We start from the raw sequence: 24,828 nt of genomic DNA on the forward strand, positions 1-24,828 counted from the left end.
CGGGTTATACTGTTGTATCTAAATGTACTTGCAAGTTGCTTCAAATAAAAGAAATTTAATCCCTGGCATATCTTTCATTCTTTTCTCCAGATATCCTCTAATGACTTGATTTATAGATTATTCAAGTAGAATGTGCAAAACGTTCGGTAGTTCTATTCCTTGGATAATTAATGGTTTAGCTTAATGTTAAGGGCCTGTTTGGAAGTTACTTAGGGAGTTTCATAAGTGCTTTCGGGGAAAAGCACCTCTCATGTCTCTTTATAAAATCACATGGAGATTTTATGAAGAAACACTTCTCATGTGCTGCCCGATAAAATCACGTGTTTCTCACAGTAGTGATTATGGCCCTTCTGGTATCACATTCAAACAAGGCCTTAAGATTCTTCTGAAAATGTTCACAGTTTACTTGACTCAAAGGCTAGTTGGAAATATAAATTATCATAATCTTGGTAGGTGTTTATCAATAGAGCGGCACAATTAGAAATGAGAAGTGATTTCTGCTTACCTTTTTTCTCCCTTGGACGTCTCATTTTTATTTCTACTCATTGGATTCAATAAATCAAAGAGCACCAAGCAACAAAATTAACCGAGGAAGTGTGGACATCATTACCTTCTATAAATTTTCAAAAACTTTTTTAGATGTGCAGGTCGAATTCAGTATTTTAGAAGCCCGTTTAGAAAACCATAAATCTCAAGGCATAAATTGAAGAATCACAAACATCTGATCCCATGATCAGAAAGTACAAACAAGATTACAATTTTGAAGTTTTGAAATTTGGCAATTGATTTGAAACAGTTTTAGTTTTGTTGAAGAGTCCACTCACACGAAAAAATACTGTTTCAAATCAGTGAAAATTTGAGTTAATCAGTGGAAAACCAGACAAATTTTGTGGATAAATTCTTGATACAAATGATTCTAAGGGAGAGGGAGGGGAAAGTCAAACACATGACCTCGAATTTGAGATTGATCATATTCTTCACTCAAGGAAACATTGTTACTAAAATCATGATAAGTAGAGTAGAGAAGATGAAGCTTACAACTTAACAAGAAATCATGGTCTTTACCCCTTCTTGTTGTTAAAAGACCAAGTTAATTACCAAGTTGACGTCCAAGAATTACTGCAGATCAATTCTAATAGCAACAGGTTATATATTTGCATTGGATGACTCAAAATGTTCAATACCTTGAGACGCCTTGTAAGTTCATTAGTATGTAACAAGTTAGCAAGCTTGGATTGTGCAGAGGCATAATATCTGTTGTATCTGTATATTAGCAACCAAAAGGGTTAGATTATTGACGAAAACTTCTTCGAAACATGCACTTCGAAATATTAAAAACCGATGCTAAAGTATTAAATCAGCGCAGTTGAAAGAAGATTTACCCTACTTCATCATTAATTTTATGAAAATGAATCCCTTCATGGTACCCATCTGGATGAAGTGACGATGATACATTAACAATTCTCCCCTCTATTTTGCTTTCTCATAACGTGCTTTTCATGGTCTTCAGCAGAAGTTCGGTGAGAAGAAAATAACCTGCACATTGGACGGTTCAAGTAACAAATGAATTGGTAAAAACAGAAGGAAATATTACAAAAACAATCCGTTGGTATACAATTTAAAGTATAAAAAAAATTGTTAGGCAGCAAACCTAAATGGTTAGTTGCAAATTGCATTTCTATGCCGTCTTTGGAAAGCTTGAATGGAGCCGCTCCTACCCCTGCATTGTTACTTACATCAAAGAAGAGATTGCATTACTTATAATTGTCATATTAACATTGTATAAAGTAAGAAAATGTTAGTAAATTCTGTCTTCAACTTGATTGATTCATACTATAACATTTTAAATGTTTTGGTTCAAATTGAATGGTTGTGTAAGACGGTATCAGATCTCAGTTGTACGCGTTGTATAATTTAAATCGGTTTGTTTGCAAATATAATATTGAACCTTATCTATACTGTCTAATTTAATCTAGTATGGCTCAAAAATAAACTAAAACAGTTGCTTTTCTTACACCAGGATGTTCAGTGGAAGGCCAGACGAACAATAATCTGCTCCAAAGTTTCTTACAGATTCCAATGAGTTGAGATCCAATCCCTAACATCAATCTTTGCACCAGGGATTTCTTCAAGTATCGCTTCCTTAATGTTGGAGAACAATTCAGAAATAAGCAAAAAATAACAGAAATAAACAGAACTTGAAATTCTAATATTTTATTAACTAAAAATACTTGATGTGCAGAATGAAATTATAGCAATAAATATAGAAACTAATATAAGAATATCAATGATACTAACTTGATCACAGAAGGTAGAGGCTAGTGTAAAGCTATGTCATTCGAACAGTATTTTCGTCCTACTCTTGTGCTTGTGGTTCTACGTCTGCTCGACCAGGATTTAACTACCTAATTCTACAACTCGCACTGGATTCTAGAATTCTAGCGAATTTGCTTTGTGTGCTTACTCTCTGGAAATTTCGTACGGAAGAAAAAGAGGAAGAAAGACTGATCTCACTTGGATACTATGATTGCAAATATATAGGTTGTTTCACACCCCATCAAATACCTGTTTAGTGTATTTGAAAGTACACAACTCTGTCTAATAGCTGTGTCTTTTAATCAAAACGATTTTTAATTAATAAATTAATTAAAAAACTTAATCCGAAAATTACAATTAATGAATCTGATTAATTTTAAATTCTAAGGCCCCAAGTGCCCTTGTCCTTGATTAATTAATATTAATTGTATTTAGGCTATATTATATTCAAGTCTAATCCACACAACCATAAAGCCTAAGCCTTCAATCCATTTCCAAATGGTCCAAGTTCTAATTACTAAGTAGAAGGAATAAGCCTATATAAACGCTAGTGAAAAAATACTGTTGCCTAATGTGGGACAAGAAGGTCTCAAACTCCTACAATACCCCACATTTGAGACGTCTCTTTGGTCCTAGAAACACTAAGATACGAGACTAAACAATAGATGTGACATACATTAGGAGAGGTGTCTTTTGCACTTGAACCTACCTTAGTATATACTTATCGGATTTACTAGATGACGCAGTGAATATAAAATCTTGAACTGTTTATCTCCGCAGTAAACCAAGACAATAAGCAAAACATATGCCACATTTACACATCACAAATTCGTACGTTGGTGTGTTTTTTGGTCCTGAACAAATCCTAGATTCATAAGAGCTTTAGAGAATGTAGTCATGTAATTCTCATAAATGCGACTCTACATTTACTCTCATATAGGTGATATTGATTAAGAATAGGCTGCTACTATTCCACTTGATTTACAAGTATTAATATCATTAAACTAATGTATCCTACACCATCAGCAGTCACGACACTTCTTCCATCATAGGAATGGGTATGTAAGTGTGTTTCTTCTTGAATTTAGCCAAACCAGTTTGCCTATTGAACCTAGACCATGGGATCTCCAATCAACTAGGTTAGATTTCCGTTTGGCAGTTTCATTTACTCTATTGGCTTTAAACCCATTCCCCTCGATATATGCTTAACTTGCTCTCTAGACAAACCTTTAGTAAGCGGATTCGCAATATTATCTTTTGACTTAACATAGTCAATAGAATTTTACACCACTAGAGAGGCATTGCTTTATTGTATTATGACTTCGTCTAATTTGTCTAGACTTCCCATTGTATACACTATTTTTAGCTCAATATTGTGCAGCTAAACTATCACAGTGCATACATATTGCCGTTACAGGTTTAGGCCATATGGGAACATCCTCCAAAAAATCTCTTAGCCACTTAGCTTCTCCTCCAGACATATCGAGAGTGATAAATTCCGATTCCATAGTTGATCGGACTATGCATGTTTGTTTAGAAGATTTCCAAGATATTGCTGCTTTTCCTAAAGTAAATACATATCCACTTGTGGATTTTGTATCATTACTATCTGATATCCAATTCGCATCAGTAAATCCTTCAAGCACAGGAGGGTACCTCGTATAATGCAATCCATAATTCATTGTATGCTATAAGTATCTCAATACTCGAATTAAAGCTTCCCAATGATCATATCCAGGATTGCATGTATATCTACTCAGTCCACTCACTAAGTATGCTATATCAGGCCTTGTACAATTCATAATGTACGTAAGACTTCCAATAACTTGTGAGTATTCACGTTGAGATATAGTATCACCTCTATTTTTCTTAAGTTTGCTATTGGCATCAAAAGGAGTAATTGCATCTTTACTGTCTAAATGACCATATTTTCTAAGTGTAGCTTCTATATAATGGGACTGTGTAAGAATATATCCTTCTTGGTTTCTTTTTATTTTTACACCAAGAATCACATCAGCTAATCCAAGATCTTTTATATCGAAACTTGATTTCAATATCTTCTTAGTCCAATTTATTATCTCTTTGTTAGTTCCCATTTTAAGCATGTCATCTACATATAAACATAACATAACGTAAGCATTATTTTGAGTTTTTGTGTAGACACACTTATCACACTCGTTTATCTTAAAACCGCGTGTTATCATAATATGGTCAAATTTTTCATGCCATTGCTTTGGAGCTTGTTTAAGCCCATATAGTGATTTCACAAGTTTACAAACTTTGTGTTCTTGACCTTTAACCACAAACCCCTCGGGTTGTTCCATATATATTTCCTCATCTAAGTCTCCATTTAAGAATGTAGTCTTTACATCCATTTGATGTATTTCCATGTAATGGAGTGCATCTATAGCAATCAACAGTCTTATTGACGTAATTCTCGTTACAGGCAAGTATGTATCAAAGAAATCCAAACCATGTTTTTGACGGTATCCTTTAGCTACCAAACGAGCCTTATATTTGTCAATCGTACCATCAGGTTTTAATTTCTTCTTAAAGATCCATTTGTACCCAATTGAAATCGACTAATTCCCATCTATGATTTTGCATAATGGAATCTATCTCACTGTTAACTGCATCCTTCCAAAATGGAGCTTCATGAGTGGACATGGCCTCCTTGAATGATTGAGGTTCTGTCTTGGTTAATAAGGTCACAAAATCAGGCCCAAAGTCCTTTCGAATTTTTGTCCTTTTACTCCTTCTAGGTTCAAGTTCTTCTTCTTCTTGAACTTTAGACGAGGATGAACCATCATCATGTTCTCTAGGTTCGTCACTAACCTCAGATACATCATCATGTAATCTCTTTTTCAATAAATTAGACTTGCCTATTTTGTATGGAAATATATCCTTAAAATATATTGCATTTATAGATTCTATAATAGTATTGACATGTATATCACTGACTTCGGAATGAAAAACTAAGAATCTATAAGCTAAACTATTAGATGCAAAACCAATACAAACACAATCTATAGTTTTAGGCCATAATTTTGTTCTCTTTGGCAATGGGACTTGTACTTTTGCCAGGCAACCCCACACTTTAAGCAATTTAAACGTTGGGGCTTTTCCTTTCCATAATTCATATGGTGACTCCTTTCTCGTTTTAGGTGGAATTTGATTCAAAATTTTATTTGCAGTAAGTAAAGCTTCACCCCACAAATTGTGTGGAAGCCTAGAGCTATTCAACATAGAATTGATCATGTCTTTAAAAGTCCTATTTTTCCATTCGGCAACACCGTTTTGTTGCGGTGTATAAGGGGCTGTTGTTTGATGAATTATGCCATGTGTGGCACAAAATTCAGCAAAGGCATGGGACTCATATTCTCCTCTCCTATCAGACCTTAAGACTTTAATCTTCTTGTTAAGTTGATTCTCAACTTCTGCCTTTATGTCTTAAACATATCCCATGTCTCATCTTTACTATGAAGTAAATAAACATAACAATACTTACTAAAATCATCTACAAATGTTACATAATAGTTCTTTCCACCACGAGTTGGATATGATCTAAAATCACACAAGTCACTATGAATTAAATCTAATAAATCATTGGACTTTTCATGCACGGATTTAAAGCTTTGACTTGCAAATTTCGATTCTGTACAAGTCACACATTTAACATTATCTAGATAATCATTTTGGGTAGCAAACCTAAATTATACATTCTAGAAAGTGAACAAAAATTTACATGTCCTAACCTAGAATGCCATAAATTAGACGAATCAACAATATAAGTAGAAGCATTATTTATTTCATTCATAGCATTAGCAAGTACATTTAGTTTGAATAATCCATCAGCAATGTAACCCTTCCCTACAAACATTCCCCCTTTAGTTAGTACAAACTTATTGGACTCAAAAACTAGTTTGAATCCTTTATTACTAAGGATAGGACTAGAAACAAGATTCTTCCTTATATCGGGGACATGCAGCACGTCAAGGAGGGTTAATTCCTTTCCAGAAGTGAATTTCAGAACACATTTCCCTATTCCAGCCACAACAGATGCATATGCATTTCCTATAAACAGCTGCTCGTTTCCTTCGATTTTCTGGTACGAAGAGAACATATTTCTATCACCACACACATGGTGAGTTGCATCGGTATCTATCCACCAATTAGTGTGATCAGATACAAGGTTGATTTCAGAAATCATTGCAGCTAAGGCATCCACATTGTTTTCAATCAGGTTCGTGCGGTTGTTGTTGCCTTGATTTCCATGACCTTGATCCCTTCGATGGCGACATTCTTGAGCCCTATGGCCATGCTTTCCATAAACCCAGCAACTTCCCTTGATTTTCTTGAAGTCTTTGCCTTTCGCACCAGGGACAAAGTGTTTTTCCTTCTTCTTAGTTTTCTGGAACTTCGGCCTTTGCTTTGATGAACTTCCTTGGCTTCCATACTCGAAACCAAGCCCTTCTCATTCTTTCTGTTATCTTCCTTTATTCTCAGCCTGACAATGAGATTCTCAAGGGTCATCTCCTTACATTTGTGCTTGAGATAATTCTTAAACTCTTTCCAAGAAGGTGGCAGTTTTTCTATAAAGGATGCTACTTGGAAAGCCTCATTGATCACCATCCCTTCAACATGAATGTCATGGATAATTTTCTGGAGATCTTCAGTTTGAGAGACAACGTACTTGGAATCCACCATTTTGTAGTCCAAAAATTTGCCCACGACAAATTTCTTCGAACCAGCATCCTCAATTTTATATTTTTTTCTTAAGTGATTCCCAAAGTTCCTGGCTGTTTTGCATACTACATAGACATCATACAATGAATCATCTAATGCATTGAGAATATAGTTTCTGCAGAGGAAATCATTATGATTCCAGGCATCTATAGCCATTAAAGTTTCTGCAGAAAAAATATTTTCTCCATCTGCAGTAGGTATAGTCTCGTGCAGAACATTAGCCAAATTCAAGGTTGTCAAATAAAACATCTTTTGCAGCCATCTTTTGAAGTCTCCGTCCTTAAATTTCTCAGGCTTTTCAGAATGAGGTTTAGTTTCTGATTGTTCCATACTGTTCGAAGATTGTTGGAGAACAATTCAGAAATAAACAAAAAAATAATAGAAATAAACAGAACTTGAAATTCTAATATTTTATTAACTAAAAATACTTGATGTGCAGAATGAAATTATACAATAAATACATAAACTAATATAAGAATATCAATTATAGTAACTTGATCACAGAAGGTAGAGGCTTGCGTAAAAGCTATGTTCTTTGAACAATATTTTCGTCCCACTTTTGTGCTTGTGGTTCAGTGTATTTGAAAGTACACAACTCTTTCTAATAGCTATATTTTTTAATCAAAACATTTTTTAAGTAATAAATTAATTAAAAAACTTAATCCGAAAATTAAAGTTAATGAATCTGATTAATTTTAAATTCCAAGGCCCCAAGTGCCCCAAGGCCCAAAGCCCTTGTCTTGATTAATTAATATTAATTGTATTTAGGCTATATTATATTCAAGCCTAATTCACACAACCATAAGGCCTAAAATATTAGAATTTCAAGTTCTGTTTATTTCTATTATTTTTTGTTTATTTCTGAATTGTTCTCCAACACTTAACGCTTTCCCCAGCTTCCGTGTTCCTTACTGCCATAACTACATGGACACCGCGCAGTGCAAGAACCCGAGATGTCTCCGCCCCAATACCACTTGAGCCGCCTGAAATTTAAACCAAATTAAGCTCACTATGCCTATATCCCTTATCACATGATACAATCGTATATGAAGTTAAAGATAGAGAATGAACCTGTAACAATGGCATTAGACCAGTTCCATCAATCCCTTCAGTAACTTGCTCGGCTGTCGACCACGAGGAGAACCCAGATGCTCCTTTCTTGCTAAATATCCCACCCATTAATGTCGCAGACGATAATACGAAGTTAAAAATTTGCAATACAGAGAAAGGAGAGTGCCAACAAAGCCACCAGAAGACTGAAGTTATAGTACTCTTGAAATATTGTGTCAACGAGAATAGAGTGACACCCAATGCTACTAATTAAGGATATGGCGATAGCAATTTATAAATACAATAGATTCAATCTGAATAGTTTATATGTTTATACAAGCAAGTCTGTAGCATGCATATATATATATAAAAATTACAAAAAGGCTGTCATCATAATCAATGATGATTGATAGTAATCTAAGTTAATCATATGCATGCATGAAGCAATCGTAAAATGATAAAAACGTTCTTATTGACACTTAAAACAATATGTTGCACACAAAAAATAAGAAAAATGAGTGTGCATCTATTTCAGAGTGCTGAAGACTCCGAAGAACATGTGATGTGATCTCACCCAATGCCACTTGAACCTCTTGGTATTAAACAAATTTATACACTAAAAAATATTTAAACTTTAATTAACAATCTTATTTTGAGAAAAAAGACTTTTATGATACAAATATGTAATTACCGTAGTGTTTTGCCAATAGACATGTGTAAGTTTCTCTTTACATAACGTTATATCATTGAAAAAAGTGTTGAGAGAATGAATCCTACATTAATGGAAGCAATAACCTTATATGGGTTTATAAGTAAGTTGATCCACTTCTCATATTACTAATTGATTTTATAGTGAAACTTCAACTTTCTTCACAAATCAATGCCCATGCAAGATGGTATATACATGACAAATTGCAGCTATGTATAATAGCTTTTATTACAAAAACAGATCATGTATAAGGACATTTTTTAACTTGTGACGTGGAAGGAAACTCGAAGTCAAATATTTAGTAATTTGTCATTTTTTTATCGGATGTCCCCCTTGTCATCTAGTTTATGGAATATACAGTAGAAATTGTTATTGGCACTCCATAATTCACATTTGTTCTCCAAACTTTCTATATTTAGAAAGAAAAATATACTTGTGAGGAGTACAAAATGAGATTTTTGAAGTGTCAATAACAATTCCTTATTACCATTAAGGAATAAGATAATATATATTAGTTTTCTAGGTCCTTTCATGTAGTTTATATACTCCAGTTTCTAGTCCAACTGATTAAATTACAAATACAGTGCAAACGGGAACTTTAAAGTATGAGTCGTCCAACGTTTTATCACAGTTCAAAATTTGGCAATTGATTTCACTACACAAGAACTGGTCAATGGTAACGAAGCCACCACAACACGACGAAGCAGCAAAGTCTAATACCCCTCATTATTTGGGATTGGTTAAAGTCAAACTAAAATCCCAGAGTTTTGCAGCCAAATCCGCATCTTTTGCCTGAGAGCTCGATTTGGCAATGTTACAGTCTACAAAGTATTCGCCGCTTACTCCCTGTACTTGTGGATGAAGTGCCACTAAGCATGTGGTTGCCGCACCCTACACGGCCATGTACAATGAGATTATTTAACCACATTGGCTATATAAAATGTCAGCGATACAAGATTCCGAACCCCCACGAACCAAACAAAGAAATTAACTGCATCATATTGCAGATCGCATTTCTAATAGAAGTGAGTCCGACTTATACTTTTGAATCTCACCTCTTCAATGATGTGGTCTACAAATATGATGCATGTGGCATTAGTCCCAAAAGTATAACAAAAGATTATATATAGGCACACTTTGTGGAAAGTATAGAAGTACATACCTGCGGAATAGTTTTACCGGTAAATATACCGAACACGTTAAATAAACCTGTGTCAAGCCATTAAAAAAAGTCAGTTGATCAGTGGAAAACAAAACAAATACTCAGTGTCAACACAATAGATACTGAGGGAGGGAGAACCGAACAAGGGCCTGGATGCAATGCAAAATGTTCTTAGCAACTTAAGCTACAAATCATTTAGTTAATGTACTCAAGAAGTTTGGTTATGAGCTAATATGTAAAATGACGCATCATGTATCCATGAAGGTAACCCTCCCTTTGGAACAATATGACGCTGGTAAAGTACAAACGACGAATTCTTACACTGAAGAAAGCAATCATTGCGGGTAATTTTGGTGCCAATTGCTCCGGGATGAAGAGAATTAGCAGTTATCTCTACCCCTTCTTCCTGTTAAAAAATAAGTAGCCATGCGAACCAAGAATTAGTGGAGATCAATAATAGCTGTATGAATACTTATATGTATAGATATACGCAGTGTATTGCTACTGGGTGACCTAATTAAAATTCTCAATACCTTCATACGCCTTGTAAGCTCATTAGCATGCAAAACGTTAGCAAGCTTGGATTGTGCATAGGCGAAATATCTGTTGTAGCTGTGTAGTAGCAAACAAAGCGGTTGATTATTGGCATATATTTATCCAAAACATACACCACAGAATGTTAAAAACGGAAATAAGTACGAAATCAGCATACCCAGCTGTATCATTAATTTTATCAAAACGAATTCCTTCACGGTATCCATATTGATGAAGAAGTGATGATACATTGACAATTCTCCCCTCTCGGTTGCTTTCTCGTGATGTACTTTTCATGGTCTCCAACAGAAGATTTGTGAGAAGAAAATGACCTGCACATTTTATGGTTCGTAGCAAGTTGCTCAATGCATTGATAAAATTAGAGCAAATTGTACAAAACCGATCTGTTGGCTGACAGTTCAGAGTTGGAAAAAAGTTGTTAGGCAACTAACCTAAATGGTTAGTTGCAAACACCAGTTCTATGCTGTCTTGAGAGAGCTTGAATGGAGTTGCCCCTGCCCCTGCATTGTTACTTCCAACAAAGAAGAAAGTTAAGTTCGCGATGTGCAGATAGAATTCAAACTAATACGATCCAATAGGGTATATATCTCTAGCACAATACACACAAAGTGAAAGTATAAACTGAAGGAAAAAAATTAGTAAGGTGGTTGCTCTTACATTAGGATATTGAGTGGAAGGCCGGAGGAATTATAATCTGATGCAAAATTTCTTACAGATGCCAATGAGCTGAGGTCTAACTGCCTGACATCAATTTTTGCGTTCGGAATTTCTTTTAGGATTGTTTCTTTGACGGTCGCCCCAGCATCCATGTTCCTGACTGCCATAACTACATGGAGACCGCGCAAGGCAAGAACACGCGCTGTCTCTGCGCCAATTCCACTTGAGGCTCCTGAAATTGAAGAGAGTTTAGACAATGAAATTCATACAACCTTATATATGACAGAGGAAGACATGATAATTTAGAACCAAAACTGAAGGATATAATATATCCCAGAAGAGACATCTCTATATTACACAAAAGAATTTATTATATAAGAACAAATTGATTTTCCAAAAAACTAACAGAAGTACTTAAATAAATGTAAATTAAAATATAACCCATTCGAGCTCACCTTGGCATATATCACAGAATTAGTAAAATTAGTCAAAATCACCTTCTTCTATATCCTTTTTGTATTCTTACATGAGAAAAACCTTTATCACATAAAAGTAAGGTATTGAAGTTGAGTTCCACCTCTAAATTAATTGGCACATTTTACCGTGGAGTTTTCACAGGTTCCACTCCAAAATCAAATGGGTATTAGTGGAGTAGCCCAACTACTTACAAAAAATCTTGAGTCCTTTAACTTTCCGGTAATTAGTACTTTACTTTATCACATGTATTATACGAAATTTAGAGTTGACGATGACCTGTAACGATGGCAGTAAGGCCAGTTCCCTCAATCCCTTGAGTAACTTTCTCTGCCGTCGAAGAGGCGGAGAACCCAGATGCTCCTTTCCTGCTAAATATTCCCATTTAATTCTGCAGACGATTATGAAATTACAAAAATTACAACAAACTGAATGCTAAGAAAGTTAAGCTAACATAGTAGAGTTGTAATCTTAAGATATTGGCAACGAAAATAACTGCCAATTACGTGAGGACAACGGATATATTTGATTAATGGACATCCCTACTCCACCAAGTCGGCAATTGTTTTCTTGCTGTTGTTCCTATCCCATGTCTAACGTCGCAAAAACTCTTGGCATTGTTACAAGAAACGACGTTGTGCCTAGGGCAAAATTTCCAAAATTTTGCAAAGTGTTCTGGACCTATTCTGATAAAAAAAAATTCAAAATATTCCGATTCTTTAAAGTTATTTACTAAATTTAATTTTTTAATTAATTTTGGTATTTTATTGTTAGTTTTGGATGCATGTTTTCTCGATTGTTTTATGTTAATCATACACTTATATATTAAAACAATAAACATACTAGACTTACTAGTATACAACAAAATTAAATGGACTTATACATGAACTTAGTACTACGGTATAATACATGAACTTAAGACTACGGTATAATCATGTTCTTCATTAATGAGTGAGAGATCTTAGGTTTAATTACCGCTATTATGAGACTTAGCCCACTGCCCCACCCTTTAGTGCAGATAACATCGTAATGTATTAAAAAATATATTTATAAAAGCATATACCAAATATTAAGAATTGAACAATTAAAGGTATGAAAAAGTTCGAAAATATTGAAAAACTTGAAAAATATATGAATTTTTTAATTATATTTCGAAATTTCCGTAAAATACTCAGATTCTAAAAATTGTGAATTTAAATATTGTGGTCTGATCTAATTTTGAAATTTTGGAATGATAATTGGAAACAATGTTTCCGATCCCATTCTTCCGAAAATCATCCATAGTTCTTTCGATTGAAATGCTTAGAAAAAGCCAACAAATCATATGCATGCATGACGCAACGGTAAAATTAAAAGGCGTTGTTATATATTTGATGCTTGGCTTAATCGAAGAACAACTAACAGAAATGTACCCCTAAATCATAAATACCTTCGAATTAGTGAGAGTACAACTAATAGAAGTGTGTCATTAGAATAAAAAGTTTGATTAATGTTTATTGGAGTAAACCTTCTCGTTCGTCTTTTGTTGATTCATCATTTTATAGACGGTTGGTCTCTTTTTCTTCTTGCATGCTCTAAGAGATTAAATAGTAGTTTTTTTTTTTTAATAAAGGAATTGCTCTATTAGTCAGCTAGAGTGAATCTTCCTGAATAAGAGAGAATTAAGTTATACTTGAATATTTAGTTAACCATTCGTGTATGCTATGACATAAACAACAATTGGTCTTCCATTGTAAGGCGTGTGGTTAATCTAAACAAATCAAGGTACGTCGTGTTGTGACAAGGGGCTATTACAAGTCGTGTAATGATAGGGAGAATAAATTTGTAAATTAAATAATGTGTTACCAATAGAAAATCAGCACGTTTATCAACGTTTAAGTAATAATCCAATCATTTATTTTCATGTCATTTAGTTTACAAATTTAATCAACAAATTTAATCTCCCTAGCGTTACTCATTACAAGTCATATCTGATCAAGGTACGTTGTGTAGTTCGCCCAATAGGTATTCTCGCTTTTTGGAGTGGTACTTCTCTACTTTTGGGATTTACGAAATGATCAACTATGGCGTGACTTTAAGACATTATCTTTTCTTTATTTTGTCAAATGAAATTACTTTCATTAAAATCTAGTACAAGAATAGAGACCAAAAAACCTCTCATAAAACAATAGAAGGTAAAATAAAAGGCTCAAACAAAATAAGATCTGCAACCCAAGATACAACGGGAGGCCTCACAAACTTAGGCCCGTAGGTAGAAAAAATAAACAACAAAAAACCCTAATTTGAAGCAACATAAACCAAAACGCTGACGCCACCACATCCTCGAAGAGAGCTAAACTCCGAACTGAGAAAGTAGATACCAGACTCAAATCTCCTTCACGAACTCCTACAAATATATACAAATAGTGTACCATATGGATAGAAAATGAAGCTAAGAGGGTATGTAAAATACCCTTACTGTGACAGAGGCCACAAAACACATGGCCTCGATGGGGCTCCAACATACCGGTTGTGAAGGGGAAGTGAAGGAGGGAAATGGATCTAATTTCCAATTTCAGATCGGAGTATGCAGATCCGAGCTCACGATAGGGGAGATGGATTATCACGGCGAAAGAAGAGGGAGGAAGCAAAAATAATAGACATAAAGTAGTAAGAATAGGCGAAAAATGCCGGATAAGGGGAATGAAACCTAAATCTGAGACAAGCTCAGAGTTATTAAAACTAAGCTCAAAGAAGATTGGAAAATGGGAAGGAAGATAGGGTGGGAAGCTGTAAAAGGGAAGGAGCAGAGGAGATGGGAGGGGAGGAAAAAAAGGAAAATGCAGAAGAGAAGGGAAGAAAGGAAAAAAGGGAAAGAGCATAGGAGATGGGAGGGAAGTGGGAGGGTGTAGCAGGCAGTGAGAAAAAATGAAGGAGAAGAGAATAAGGGTGGGTTGCCACCAACACCTAAGCCAAAGGCTAGGGCTGACGACAAAAGAGAATATTGGGTTGGTGTTTCAGAAAAGAGAGAATTTTTTCTAGAGAGATGTTATCTACTAAAGAATAGAAAACCCAAATTCATCTTGTAGGCGTGACATTATCTATATTTAAGAAAGTTTTCTTCAATTTAAAAGTAGTTATGACATGATCTCCTTATATGAGGTGAGATATATGTAAGAATATTTTAATATTATAGTGTTGTTCACATGGCATGGTCTATATGTGATGTATTCTGGTTAATAAGTAACGTTTTAGAAGAAATCATGTTGGTCAAATTATAATAATTGATTTCTTATTTCATTACCATGATGGGTGTAATTAATTATGTGCTTCAGGAGGAAATACGCCCTCTCTGTCTATAATATTGCACATACCCATCTAATGTGTACACGAATGAAGAACACGTATTAGGGTTTTAACGTGCAAGCATGACTAGAGACAGAAACCTAATTTCCTTCACAACAACTGTTTGCCTACAGATTGCTCAAGATAGAGATGTGCAATTTGTAGAATTATCAGAGAGACGGGCCATACAGCCCACTTCCAACAACACTGATACTATCCCCAACTTGGTAATTACCACCTGCACAATCCGTCAGGTGTGAGGTTTTATCACAAAAGGTCTCGGTATTAGTTGGAGTGGGATTAGGGTATTTAAACTATTCATAAACATTGATACAGTCGATGTGGGACATTTCAACACAACCCCTCACGTGGGACCCAATTAGTGGGTCATACGTGGAAGATCCACACATCGACAATCACATGGAGCTAAGGGGACTCATCCTACACGGGGGGCCAAGGGACCCATCATCATTGCGTGGGACCAAGGGGACCCACCCATCACGTGGCAGTACAGTAGGGGCTCGCTCCCTGGCTCTAACACCATGTAGAATTATTAGAGAGACTGGGCCATACGTCCCACTTCCAACAACACTGATACTGTCCCCAACATGGTAATTACCACCTGCACAATCCGTTAGGTGTGGAGTTTTATCACAAAAGGCCTCAGTATTAGTTGGAGTGGGATTAGGGTATTTAAACTATTCTTTTGTCATTGATACAGTCGATGTGGGATATTTCAACACAATGTATGTATTCTACAACAATTGTTTGTGAAGTTCATGGTGTTCAAGATCTTGGTTCATGGATTGGGTCTTATAAATTTACCTAATTTTAAGTTTACTTGTTAGAAAGAAAGAAAAAAAAAATTACTTGTGGTATCAGAGCATAATTAAGAACTCCCGTGATATTTCCTTTTCGAATATAGTCAAAATAATTGACCAGATTGATTGAGCCGCATAATGTTTTGGCAGCTCTATAAGGAATTGGTTTTGAATCCATCACATGGGCACACACACCGTATTGGTTTGGACTAAATAATAGTTTAACAATTCCAGACTTTGATATTATGAATCCGTTGAATCAATATTGCATATACTTTGGTCAGTTTTTCTTATACTACGTTTTTGGGATTTTTCCGTATATGAATGGGAATAATTCGTTTTTCCCTATGTATATGAATTTTAATAGGAAAAATTTATTTGAACTTATATGACCTTACTCTACACCCAACTTACATTACTACAACTAACATTTTTCGCAACAAAGACAAATTTGTTGCGTAAAGACATATTCCGTTGCATTCACAGATTGAAAACTCCGTCGCAAAGTTATCATCGGGCAAAGCTCTTAAAAAAAAATTTTGTGCGACGAAGTAATGATATTCATCACATAAAATGTAAAGAAACGAAACCTGTTGTTGCTCAGATAACAAGGGTATGAAACTATGTTGTCATGTTGAGTTCATGGTGACAACAAAACGTCGTTAGGACGTTGCGGGACAAAGGTCTCTGCCGAGTAAACCTTTATCCAATACAATTCGACTAATTTTTATAGTATTTAATTATTCCGTTGTTTACCGATTCACACGATGACAACCTTTCTTGCATTTAATCTTATGCGATGGAGTGATCCGTCGCGTAAACGTTTTTTTTTTAATTTTTTTTTTGTTGGGTTTTCATATTTTAATAAATATAGGAGCTTTTAGATCTGGATCCAAAAATATAGATGAGTTTTAGGAGTGAGTTCAGTTATCTAATTACATGTTTTTCTTTCTTTTATACTCTTTTTATATTGTCTAAAAATATTAAAAATCAATTAAAATCTTTGAATATCTTATAACAAAAAAATAATAATAAAAAAAACTAATATACCAACATAAATATACTTGCAAAACATTATACCCTAACTCAAGTAACAAAAATATAAATGTATATTATATCTATAAATAAGACATGAAACCTAGAAAAAAACTTAATATACCTACAAGCATTACAGATTAATCTGCGACAAGTTGATTATAAAAAAGAATTTGTCACATAGAGAGATAAATATAATTAACCTGTGATATAAGTTAATTATAAAAACTAATAAATGGGATCTAAAGCAGTAGGAAGAACAAGAAATAACAAAACAGTAAATAAAAAGAAATAATTAGAGAGCAATCCCAGGATGAGTGACCCACTGGGAAGTTCTTGTGTGAGTTCCTAGAAACAAAACCGTGAGGGCGTAGCCATGACCCAAGGTAGACAATATCGTACTACGGTGGAGTTGAGACTGGGATATGACATAATGGTATCAAAGCCACTATGTCGTTCGGTGCAGATGTGCCAGTGAGGAAGCCAGGTTCCCCTTAAGTGGGGTGGATTGTAAGATCTCACATCGGTCAATGGATAGGAGGTGATGTGCCTTATATGTACATGCTCCCCTCCCTAGCTATAGCACGAGACCTTTTGGGAACTCACTGACTTCGGATTCCATCGGAACTTCGAAGTTAAGCAAGATTGGGCGACATCATTCCTAGGATGGGTGACCTACTGGGAAGTGTTTGTGAGTTCCAAGAAAAAAAACCGTGAGGATGTGACCCAAAACGAACAATATCGTGTTACAGTGGAGTTGAGTCTGGGATGTGACATTCTTTTATAGGAACCTTAACACAAAAGTATTTTTTTTTTTAGTGAAAAAGTAAATTTATTACCAACAAGGAAATATTACACCGAAACATTATACACAAGGAAACCACAATAGTTACAAAAACAACATGGACTTCCAAAAATAAAAACAAACAAGCCCAAGTATATAGTGTAGCTGAGCACACGCAAAACACAACCCTAAGTTTCTAAAGCTACTGTAGAAACTCCTTCCACCGCAGACACACCTCATAATGAAGCTTAAAAGCCAACCTCCATCACCATCCAAAAAACCAAAATTGAAGATGAAGAAGAATGCTGCACCATATCCATAGACCACCAAAACAAACACCACCCAAAAACAAAGGAAACCCGCAGGAAGAAATATCTGATAAGCGACATCACCAACAAGGGCGAACACCAGGAAAGACCAACAAAGGTCAACAAGGGTGATGGTGTGGACACCCGAGCCAAAGCTCTCTACACCCTTGCGTTAAAACGTGAAAAATCGCAAGAAAAAGTAGGCAAATCGAATTGACCCACTAAAAGATGATGAGGCCAAATGGTGAGGATATCATAGGAAGGGGAAGATATGGAATTTGGGATCCAAATGGTGAAAGAAAGGTCTAGATTGGGACAAAAAATGAGGTGGGCTTATTGCAGACAGGCAAAAAGGGAAAAGAAAAGAAGAAAACACAGGAAAAGCATGGACCAAGTGTTTTAAAAATTGGCCTAAGCAACCGCCTAAGATGCGTCTAGGCGTAGAATAGTCGGTTACCACCGCGATTAACTTGTAATCAGTCCTAATATCAGAAAGCATATTAGGCAAACGACTAGGCAAAACTAGGCTGGATTAGGCAGAGCTGGGCAAAGTTGGGCAGGGCAAGACGAAGGTTAGGTGGGCATATGTGCAATACACAAGAATCTGGAAATTTTCTTGTTGCAGAGCCAGTCTTGCATAAGGAAGAAGATGACCCCTTTAATGACACATTTTCTCACTCAGAAGGTCCCCACCATCTTCTATTTTATTTATTTTATATTTCTTTATTGTTTTCTTTAATAGTTGCTGCTAGATACAGACCTAGACTGGTGTGGATAATCATATGGAATCCTAATAAAATATGCAAGTCTTTTTGGTTTTAGTGCTAAGTCGTTTTTTTTTTTTTTTAACAAATGATATTATCTAAACTAAAAGGGAGGGGTTAGGCTAAACCTCACAATGGACTAGCAATAATATGGTTCAAATTCGCCTTTGGCGAGAATCGAACCTATGACCTCTCACTTACAAGTGAAGAGAAATACCACTAAAACGTAGTACTAAGTGGTGTGCTAAGTCACTTAGACATGAAAGCATTTTGTAATTTGTAGGGTTGTTTGGGCAATGAACATTGTGGACTCTTTGGGTTCTTTGCATTTTGTAGGCTTTTTCATAGATTGGTACAAAATCAATCTTTAATGTCAAAGATAATAAGTTGTATTCTTCTGTTTTGTATTTTATTTTCTTTGACATTTTAACGTAATTATATTTTAAATAAAAATAGACATTTATTTATATAATAAATAAATAAATATATGTAAATCTGCCTAGTCCACCTAGGTGGTAAGCCCCAGCCTGCCGCCTGACTAGAGCCTAGTGTCTTCTAGAACCTTGGCATAGATTACCACCAACCTTGGCCATAGCAAGGGCCTAAGTTGCTCAAATTTGAAGATCTTTTACTGAAGAAGAAGACGTAAATTTCATTGTAAATACCAAAATCATCGGAATTTCAACAACCGTGTCTTGGGGTGTGTCTAAAACATGTCTTAACCGTGCCCAACCAGTGTCCGGGGCATATCGACGTGTCTGGTTGTCCGACACTCCGACACTTCAGGGTTGGGCAGGCGATTACACAGGAAAACGGATGAGAAAGCTGAAACTCATACTACAGTGAGAAATACTCTCTTGGAGAGAAGAGCTCTTATTGGAGGAAAGAACTCTTAGAAAAATGTCATTTTACCATAACACAAAAGTAATGGAGAGATATAGATGAGGGAGTTGGGGATGTATTGGGAATGGAAAACCAAAATTTTGGAGCCTCGTGATCAGCACCTCCCAAATTGCATCAGAGAGGGAATCGATTTCTGATCAAGAATTCATGAGGATTTGTAGGATTTAAAAATCCAAACGACAATGTACCCATTATCAAAGTATAAAGGATACAATTACGAGCGTTTGCATATTTTTTCACTCTTTTTCACACTTGTAAATTAATTATTATGAATGTTTAATGTGCTTTAGAATTTTTTAATCTCACTTATGGGTCATTAAACACTGTTGCTATTATAGTAAGATTTTTTTTGTAGTTTACAATTATCAAACTAATTTTTTTCTTATCAGGTTGAAATGAGTTACCCATGGGTAAACTAGCTTAACGTGTGACCCGATAACGACCAGCTTAGTTAACGTGTTGATCCAAACTGTTATTTTCATGTCCTTTTGGATCGAGTTTACATGTCATATAAGAAATTGTCAAGTCTATTTACCATTTAGTACTCAAGTATTATTCTATAAATGTGGTCTTCGTAGCCTTTTCCAATGAGATAAACTCATAGGAATATGACTTGTACATATTACTTGTCAGATCACATGGTACACCAATATAGTACAAAGAATGTAGCATTCTTAACATTTTTCAAATTTTATTTTTATTGGTCATAGCCATTATGACTTCTTAATCGGAGAGTATGGTTGGAATATAAATTTTATAGGGAGTTTGTAAGATGTTTTCTAGTCTTTCAAGTTAAAATTTCATTGAAATAAAGAGTAAATGTGTTTTGTATTGTATATTTTATTTTCTATTATATTGAAATCAGTTCTTTAAAAACAGAAATTTACAAAAGTTGGGCAAAAATAGTATTTTCGGCATTTTACATTTTTTAAATTTGTTTTCACAAAACAATCTGCCTAATGCATTTTGCACTTTTTTTTGGCAATTACAAAACGAAAAACTATTTTGCAAAGAGTGGTGTTATTCCCACTTCAATGTCTTATCTTCCCATCCACCTTTTAATAAAAAATTTAATTAATTACAAATTTGTTCATTTGTAAATGGACTGATAAGGATATTAATTACCCTCTTTTTGTTGCTGTTCTTATAAGATTGAATGCATTTACTTTAACTTAGCTTATAAATTAAATGTATTTTTATGCAAGTGTTTTTGAAACCATGTCATCCAATCACTCCTATAACAACAAACTGGAAAAGATATTGATCTTTAGAATAGGCTACTCCCTACATTATTCGTATACAATAGTTCATATCCATTCTAGAGAATACTGTCATAACTAGATAGACCGCGGAGCTTGATGAAAATTGAAGTTGGTGCAGTGGTTGTCCAAAAGTTTTAAGTTTCCCATTTTTTATTGGTCAATTGTATGACTTGTTTTCAATTTTAAGCTTCAGTTCTGACGTCAGTGAAGACTTTTCCTTGGACACTCCTATAGTCCTATCCGTCGCTCTCTTCCCTTTGGTTCTTGCTCGCTTTTGTTTCTTAATTTTAGTTTTATATAGGGGTGTGATATTCACACATCTCATTTTACTTTTCACACACTTTTTTAATTTTCAGCTGTCGGATCGGATGAATTGAAGAAAATCAACGGATAGAAATTAACAAGGGGTGTGTAAGAAGTAAAATGAAGTGTGTGGATAGCACACCCCTCTATATATTATTTGTTTATATTTTTTAAGAGTAAAATGAGATGTGTGGATAACACACTTTTTATATATTATTTGTTTATATTTTTTAAGAGACAATTTTATAATTTTATATGTACGCATATATTAAAGGAAAATTAATGAAAATAGCTTGAAACGTTGAGTTTTAACGATAAGGACAAAATAAAGCATAAAGTGAATAGTATCATGATTGACTTTTTAATGTTAAAATATAGTTTTTTATTAAAGTGAATAGTATCTGGAGCTTTTCGTTAAAATTCCATATATTAAAAGTTATTTTGAGAATAATAGTGAGTGGAAAATAACATTTTAATCTTTTAACTTTTTAAAGTGGGTGGGATAATAATGTAGATGAGGAAATAAGAGAATGAAATGGATCTAGTAGCTCTCGTAGAAAGTTAAAGAAAAAGCTTCTATGCGGAAAGGACGAAAAATCAAACGCATTTTTTTATGGGGTAGTTTGATCCAGGTCCAAAAAATTCACCTGTTTTCGGATTGGGTCCAATTTTATTTGATTTTTTATTACACCTATTTTGGCCCTTGAAAATAAAAAATATTTAAATTCTTTATTTTTGAATTTAAAAAATTTAAAATTTGAATATTCAAATACCTTTATCTACCCATTTTCTAATTAAAAACATTTTAAAAACACATTACAACCAATCTTATAAGTTTATCAAAAATTAAAAGAAACGTTGTCGAGGTAGATAAAAAATTTGTGATGTAGGTAGATAATATTAATTAATCTATGATATAGGTAGACTATGGATAAAAACCTATTGTATAGATAGATAACACAAAATAATATGTGATATAGATAGACTAATGAGCAAAAACATATCGTATAGGTAGATAAAATACATAATCTATAACACAGGTAGAATAAACAAAATATACAAATAGATTCATTACAGAAATATATAATACAGGTAGATAAACAAAATATACAACATCTATCATGTGGTTCTATATTTTGAAGATGGGCTATGGACACGAGTTTTCCTCTACATAATCTTGTGTGATGTTATCGATTTCCACATAACTAGGATCTTCTTTGTTCTGGTTATAGAAAGGGTGAAACTTTTTTTTTTTTTTTTGCTCGTTCTAGTTTCTATATGCTAGATCCCAACAGTGTACATTTTATACATCTTGACAACCACTATACTTGAATTTCATAAGGCGAATGAGTTGGTTTAGTATCCTGGATGTTGACTCGAATCCATCTGCCTGGTTTGGAATTTGTTCAGCCCCGAAGTTACTGGTTGTTTCAGTGTTGACAAGTTTTATTGTTTATGATTTTAAAGTAGTTGAGTCTCTGTTACGTTAGGCTTGGCCTTTTCATTCCTTTTGAATTGAGACATTCTTATCGAGCAGGATGTTGGTTTCAATTTCCTTACGCCTGTGGGCTGTGGCTATTTAATTTATCCTGGGAAGAGAACATTTTTCTGGAAATTTTAAAACTTGAAAGAAGAAGACTGAACAAGAAGGAAGGGGATCGGAGAACACAGCAAAAATTGTAGACGGGAGTTATGGAAGAAGAGATTGTAGACATCAAAATTTCGGTGAAATAAATGTTGACCAATAATTAAAATTTCAACGTCCACGTGTCACATAAATTTTACATGTAGCGTGTGATTCAACGAAAAATCGAAATAAATTGGAAAAGTCATCAAATATGACACGTGTCAATACCTGGCAGAAATGATTTATTTCATCTGATTATTTAAATCCAAAAATCAAGTTTTGGAATTCTATAAATATGAGGCCAAAGGCATTCATTTAAAAGAGAAAAAAGAAGAGGGAGAAGGAAGAAGAGAAAAAGAAGAGGGAGAAGGAAGAAAGGAAAGGAAGAAAAGAAGGAAGGAAGAAAGAAAGAAGCCTTGAAACTCTAAAGCTCTCAAGCAAATCCCGAAGGATCAAGAAAGCAATCTTCGTTCTTCGTCAAATCCACCTTCAAGATCAAGCCCCGACGGCCCTTGAAGAACTTCCACCAACTCAAGATCAAGCCCCGACGGCCCTTGAGGAAAGTGTTCATCGTTCATCATCCGTTCAATTCAAGATCAAGCCCCGACGGCCCTTGAAGAACTTCCACCAACTCAAGATCAAGCCCCGACGGCCCCTTGAAGAAAGTGTTCATCGTTCATCATCCGTTCATCCTTCAAGATCAAGCCCCAACGCCCTTGAAGAACTTCCACCAACTCAAGATCAAGCCCCGACGGCCCTTGAGGAAAGTGTTCATCGTTCATCATCCGTTCAATTCAAGATCAAGCCCCGACGGCCCTTGAAGAACTTCCACCAACTCAAGATCAAGCCCCGACGGCCCCTTGAAGAAAGTGTTCATCGTTCATCATCCGTTCATCCTTCAAGATCAAGCCCCAACGCCCTTGAAGAACTTCCACCAACTCAAGATCAAGCCCCGACGGCCCTTGAAGAAAGTGTTCATCGCTCATCATCCGTTCATCCTAAGATCAAGCCCCAACGGCCCCTTTGGATCAACAACCTCAACAAATCCACACATCCGTTCATCCTTCAAGATTAAGCCCAGAAGCCCTTGAAGATCCGTTCATCCATCAACCTTCAAGATTAAGCCCAGAAGCCCTTGAAGATCCGTTCATCCTAAGATCAAGCCCCAACGGCCCCTTTGGATCAACAACCTCAACAAATCCACACATCCGTTCATCCTTCAAGATTAAGCCCAAAAGCCCTTGAAGATCCGTTCATCCATCAACCTTCAAGATCAAGCCCAACGCCCCTTGAAGATCCATTCATCAGCTGTGCATCCTTAGATCAAGCCCCGACGGCCCTTTGGATCAACAACTCATCCACAAACCCACACCCTACGAAGATAGAATCAGAGGACCAAATTACAAAGAGATTGTAACCCCAAAATCATTAATACAAAATATTATTTTGTACACGTGTTCTTGTCGCTTGTTTCAGGAATTTCTCGTGTTTACAAATTTGGCACGCCCGGTGGGATAATCTCTACCTCTCATCTCTATCCTCAAATCATCAAAAAACGCAAATGGCATCAAGAAAGGATCAAGCTGTTCCTGCAGTCAAAGCGAAGAACAAGAACATTATCGCCGCAACTGGTGATATTTTGGGCATCATAACCCGAAGTGAAGCAAGAGCTCTTTTTGCCGCGGCTTCCGCCCCTGCATTAACTCTGTCAAAGGAACAAGAGCACCTGAGGCACGATCCTGTGATCACCCTAGCCTCGCTAAGGGCATCAAGAGGGGAAAGCCTGAGGAAATACTCAGAGTCCCTACCCTCCGACGCTGATTCGAGCGGCAGTACAACCATGCAAGTCATGACCACTGGAGCAACTTCAATCGAGGAGCAACTAGCTCAGATGAATGAAGCAATCACAAAGCTCACACGGACTGCAGAGGAGAAAAACTTGCAAACCGCCGGACTCATCAACCGTCTGGAGGCACAGCATGGCGTCAAAATGAAACCAAGCTCTCTTCCAACTAAGAAGACCGAAGA

General features: G+C 35.4%; 1 protein-coding gene and 1 pseudogene across 1 annotated transcript; both read right to left on the bottom strand.

Annotated features, from left to right (window-relative positions):
* Positions 1–820: 820 nt before the first annotated feature.
* On the bottom strand, positions 821–8,241 carry LOC103942178 (annotated as a pseudogene).
* A 1,306-nt stretch (positions 8,242–9,547) lies between these two features.
* On the bottom strand, positions 9,548–12,054 carry LOC103942177 (short-chain dehydrogenase TIC 32, chloroplastic-like). The gene is made up of 8 exons (XM_009352382.3): positions 11,949–12,054; positions 11,196–11,427; positions 10,970–11,049; positions 10,696–10,849; positions 10,517–10,595; positions 10,305–10,389; positions 9,984–10,030; positions 9,548–9,712 (listed from the first exon to the last, which is right to left on the bottom strand). Exons 1-8 carry the CDS (start codon positions 12,052–12,054, stop codon positions 9,548–9,550), a joined length of 948 nt encoding a protein of 315 aa, XP_009350657.2.
* Positions 12,055–24,828: the final 12,774 nt, after the last annotated feature.

This window comes from the organism of the source record quoted next, unplaced genomic scaffold (genome assembly GCF_019419815.1).
Source record: "Pyrus x bretschneideri cultivar Hongxiangsu unplaced genomic scaffold, Pyrus_bretschneideri_v1 Contig30, whole genome shotgun sequence".
In the NCBI taxonomy this organism is placed as follows: Eukaryota; Viridiplantae; Streptophyta; class Magnoliopsida; order Rosales; family Rosaceae; genus Pyrus; species Pyrus x bretschneideri.

What these genes read in the sequence shown, in the direction of transcription:
- LOC103942177 (XM_009352382.3), bottom strand. Translation starts at nt 12,054, where the DNA reads ATGGGAATATTTAGCAGGAAAGGAGCATCTGGGTTCTCCGCCTCTTCG. An exon ending in AGCTTACAAGGCGTATGAAG is followed by an intron (nt 10,390 to 10,516) that starts GTATTGAGAATT and finishes ATTTTTTAACAG; the next exon opens with GAAGAAGGGGTAGAGATAAC. An exon ending in CCGGTAAAACTATTCCGCAG is followed by an intron (nt 9,713 to 9,983) that starts GTATGTACTTCT and finishes ATGGCCGTGTAG; the next exon opens with GGTGCGGCAACCACATGCTT.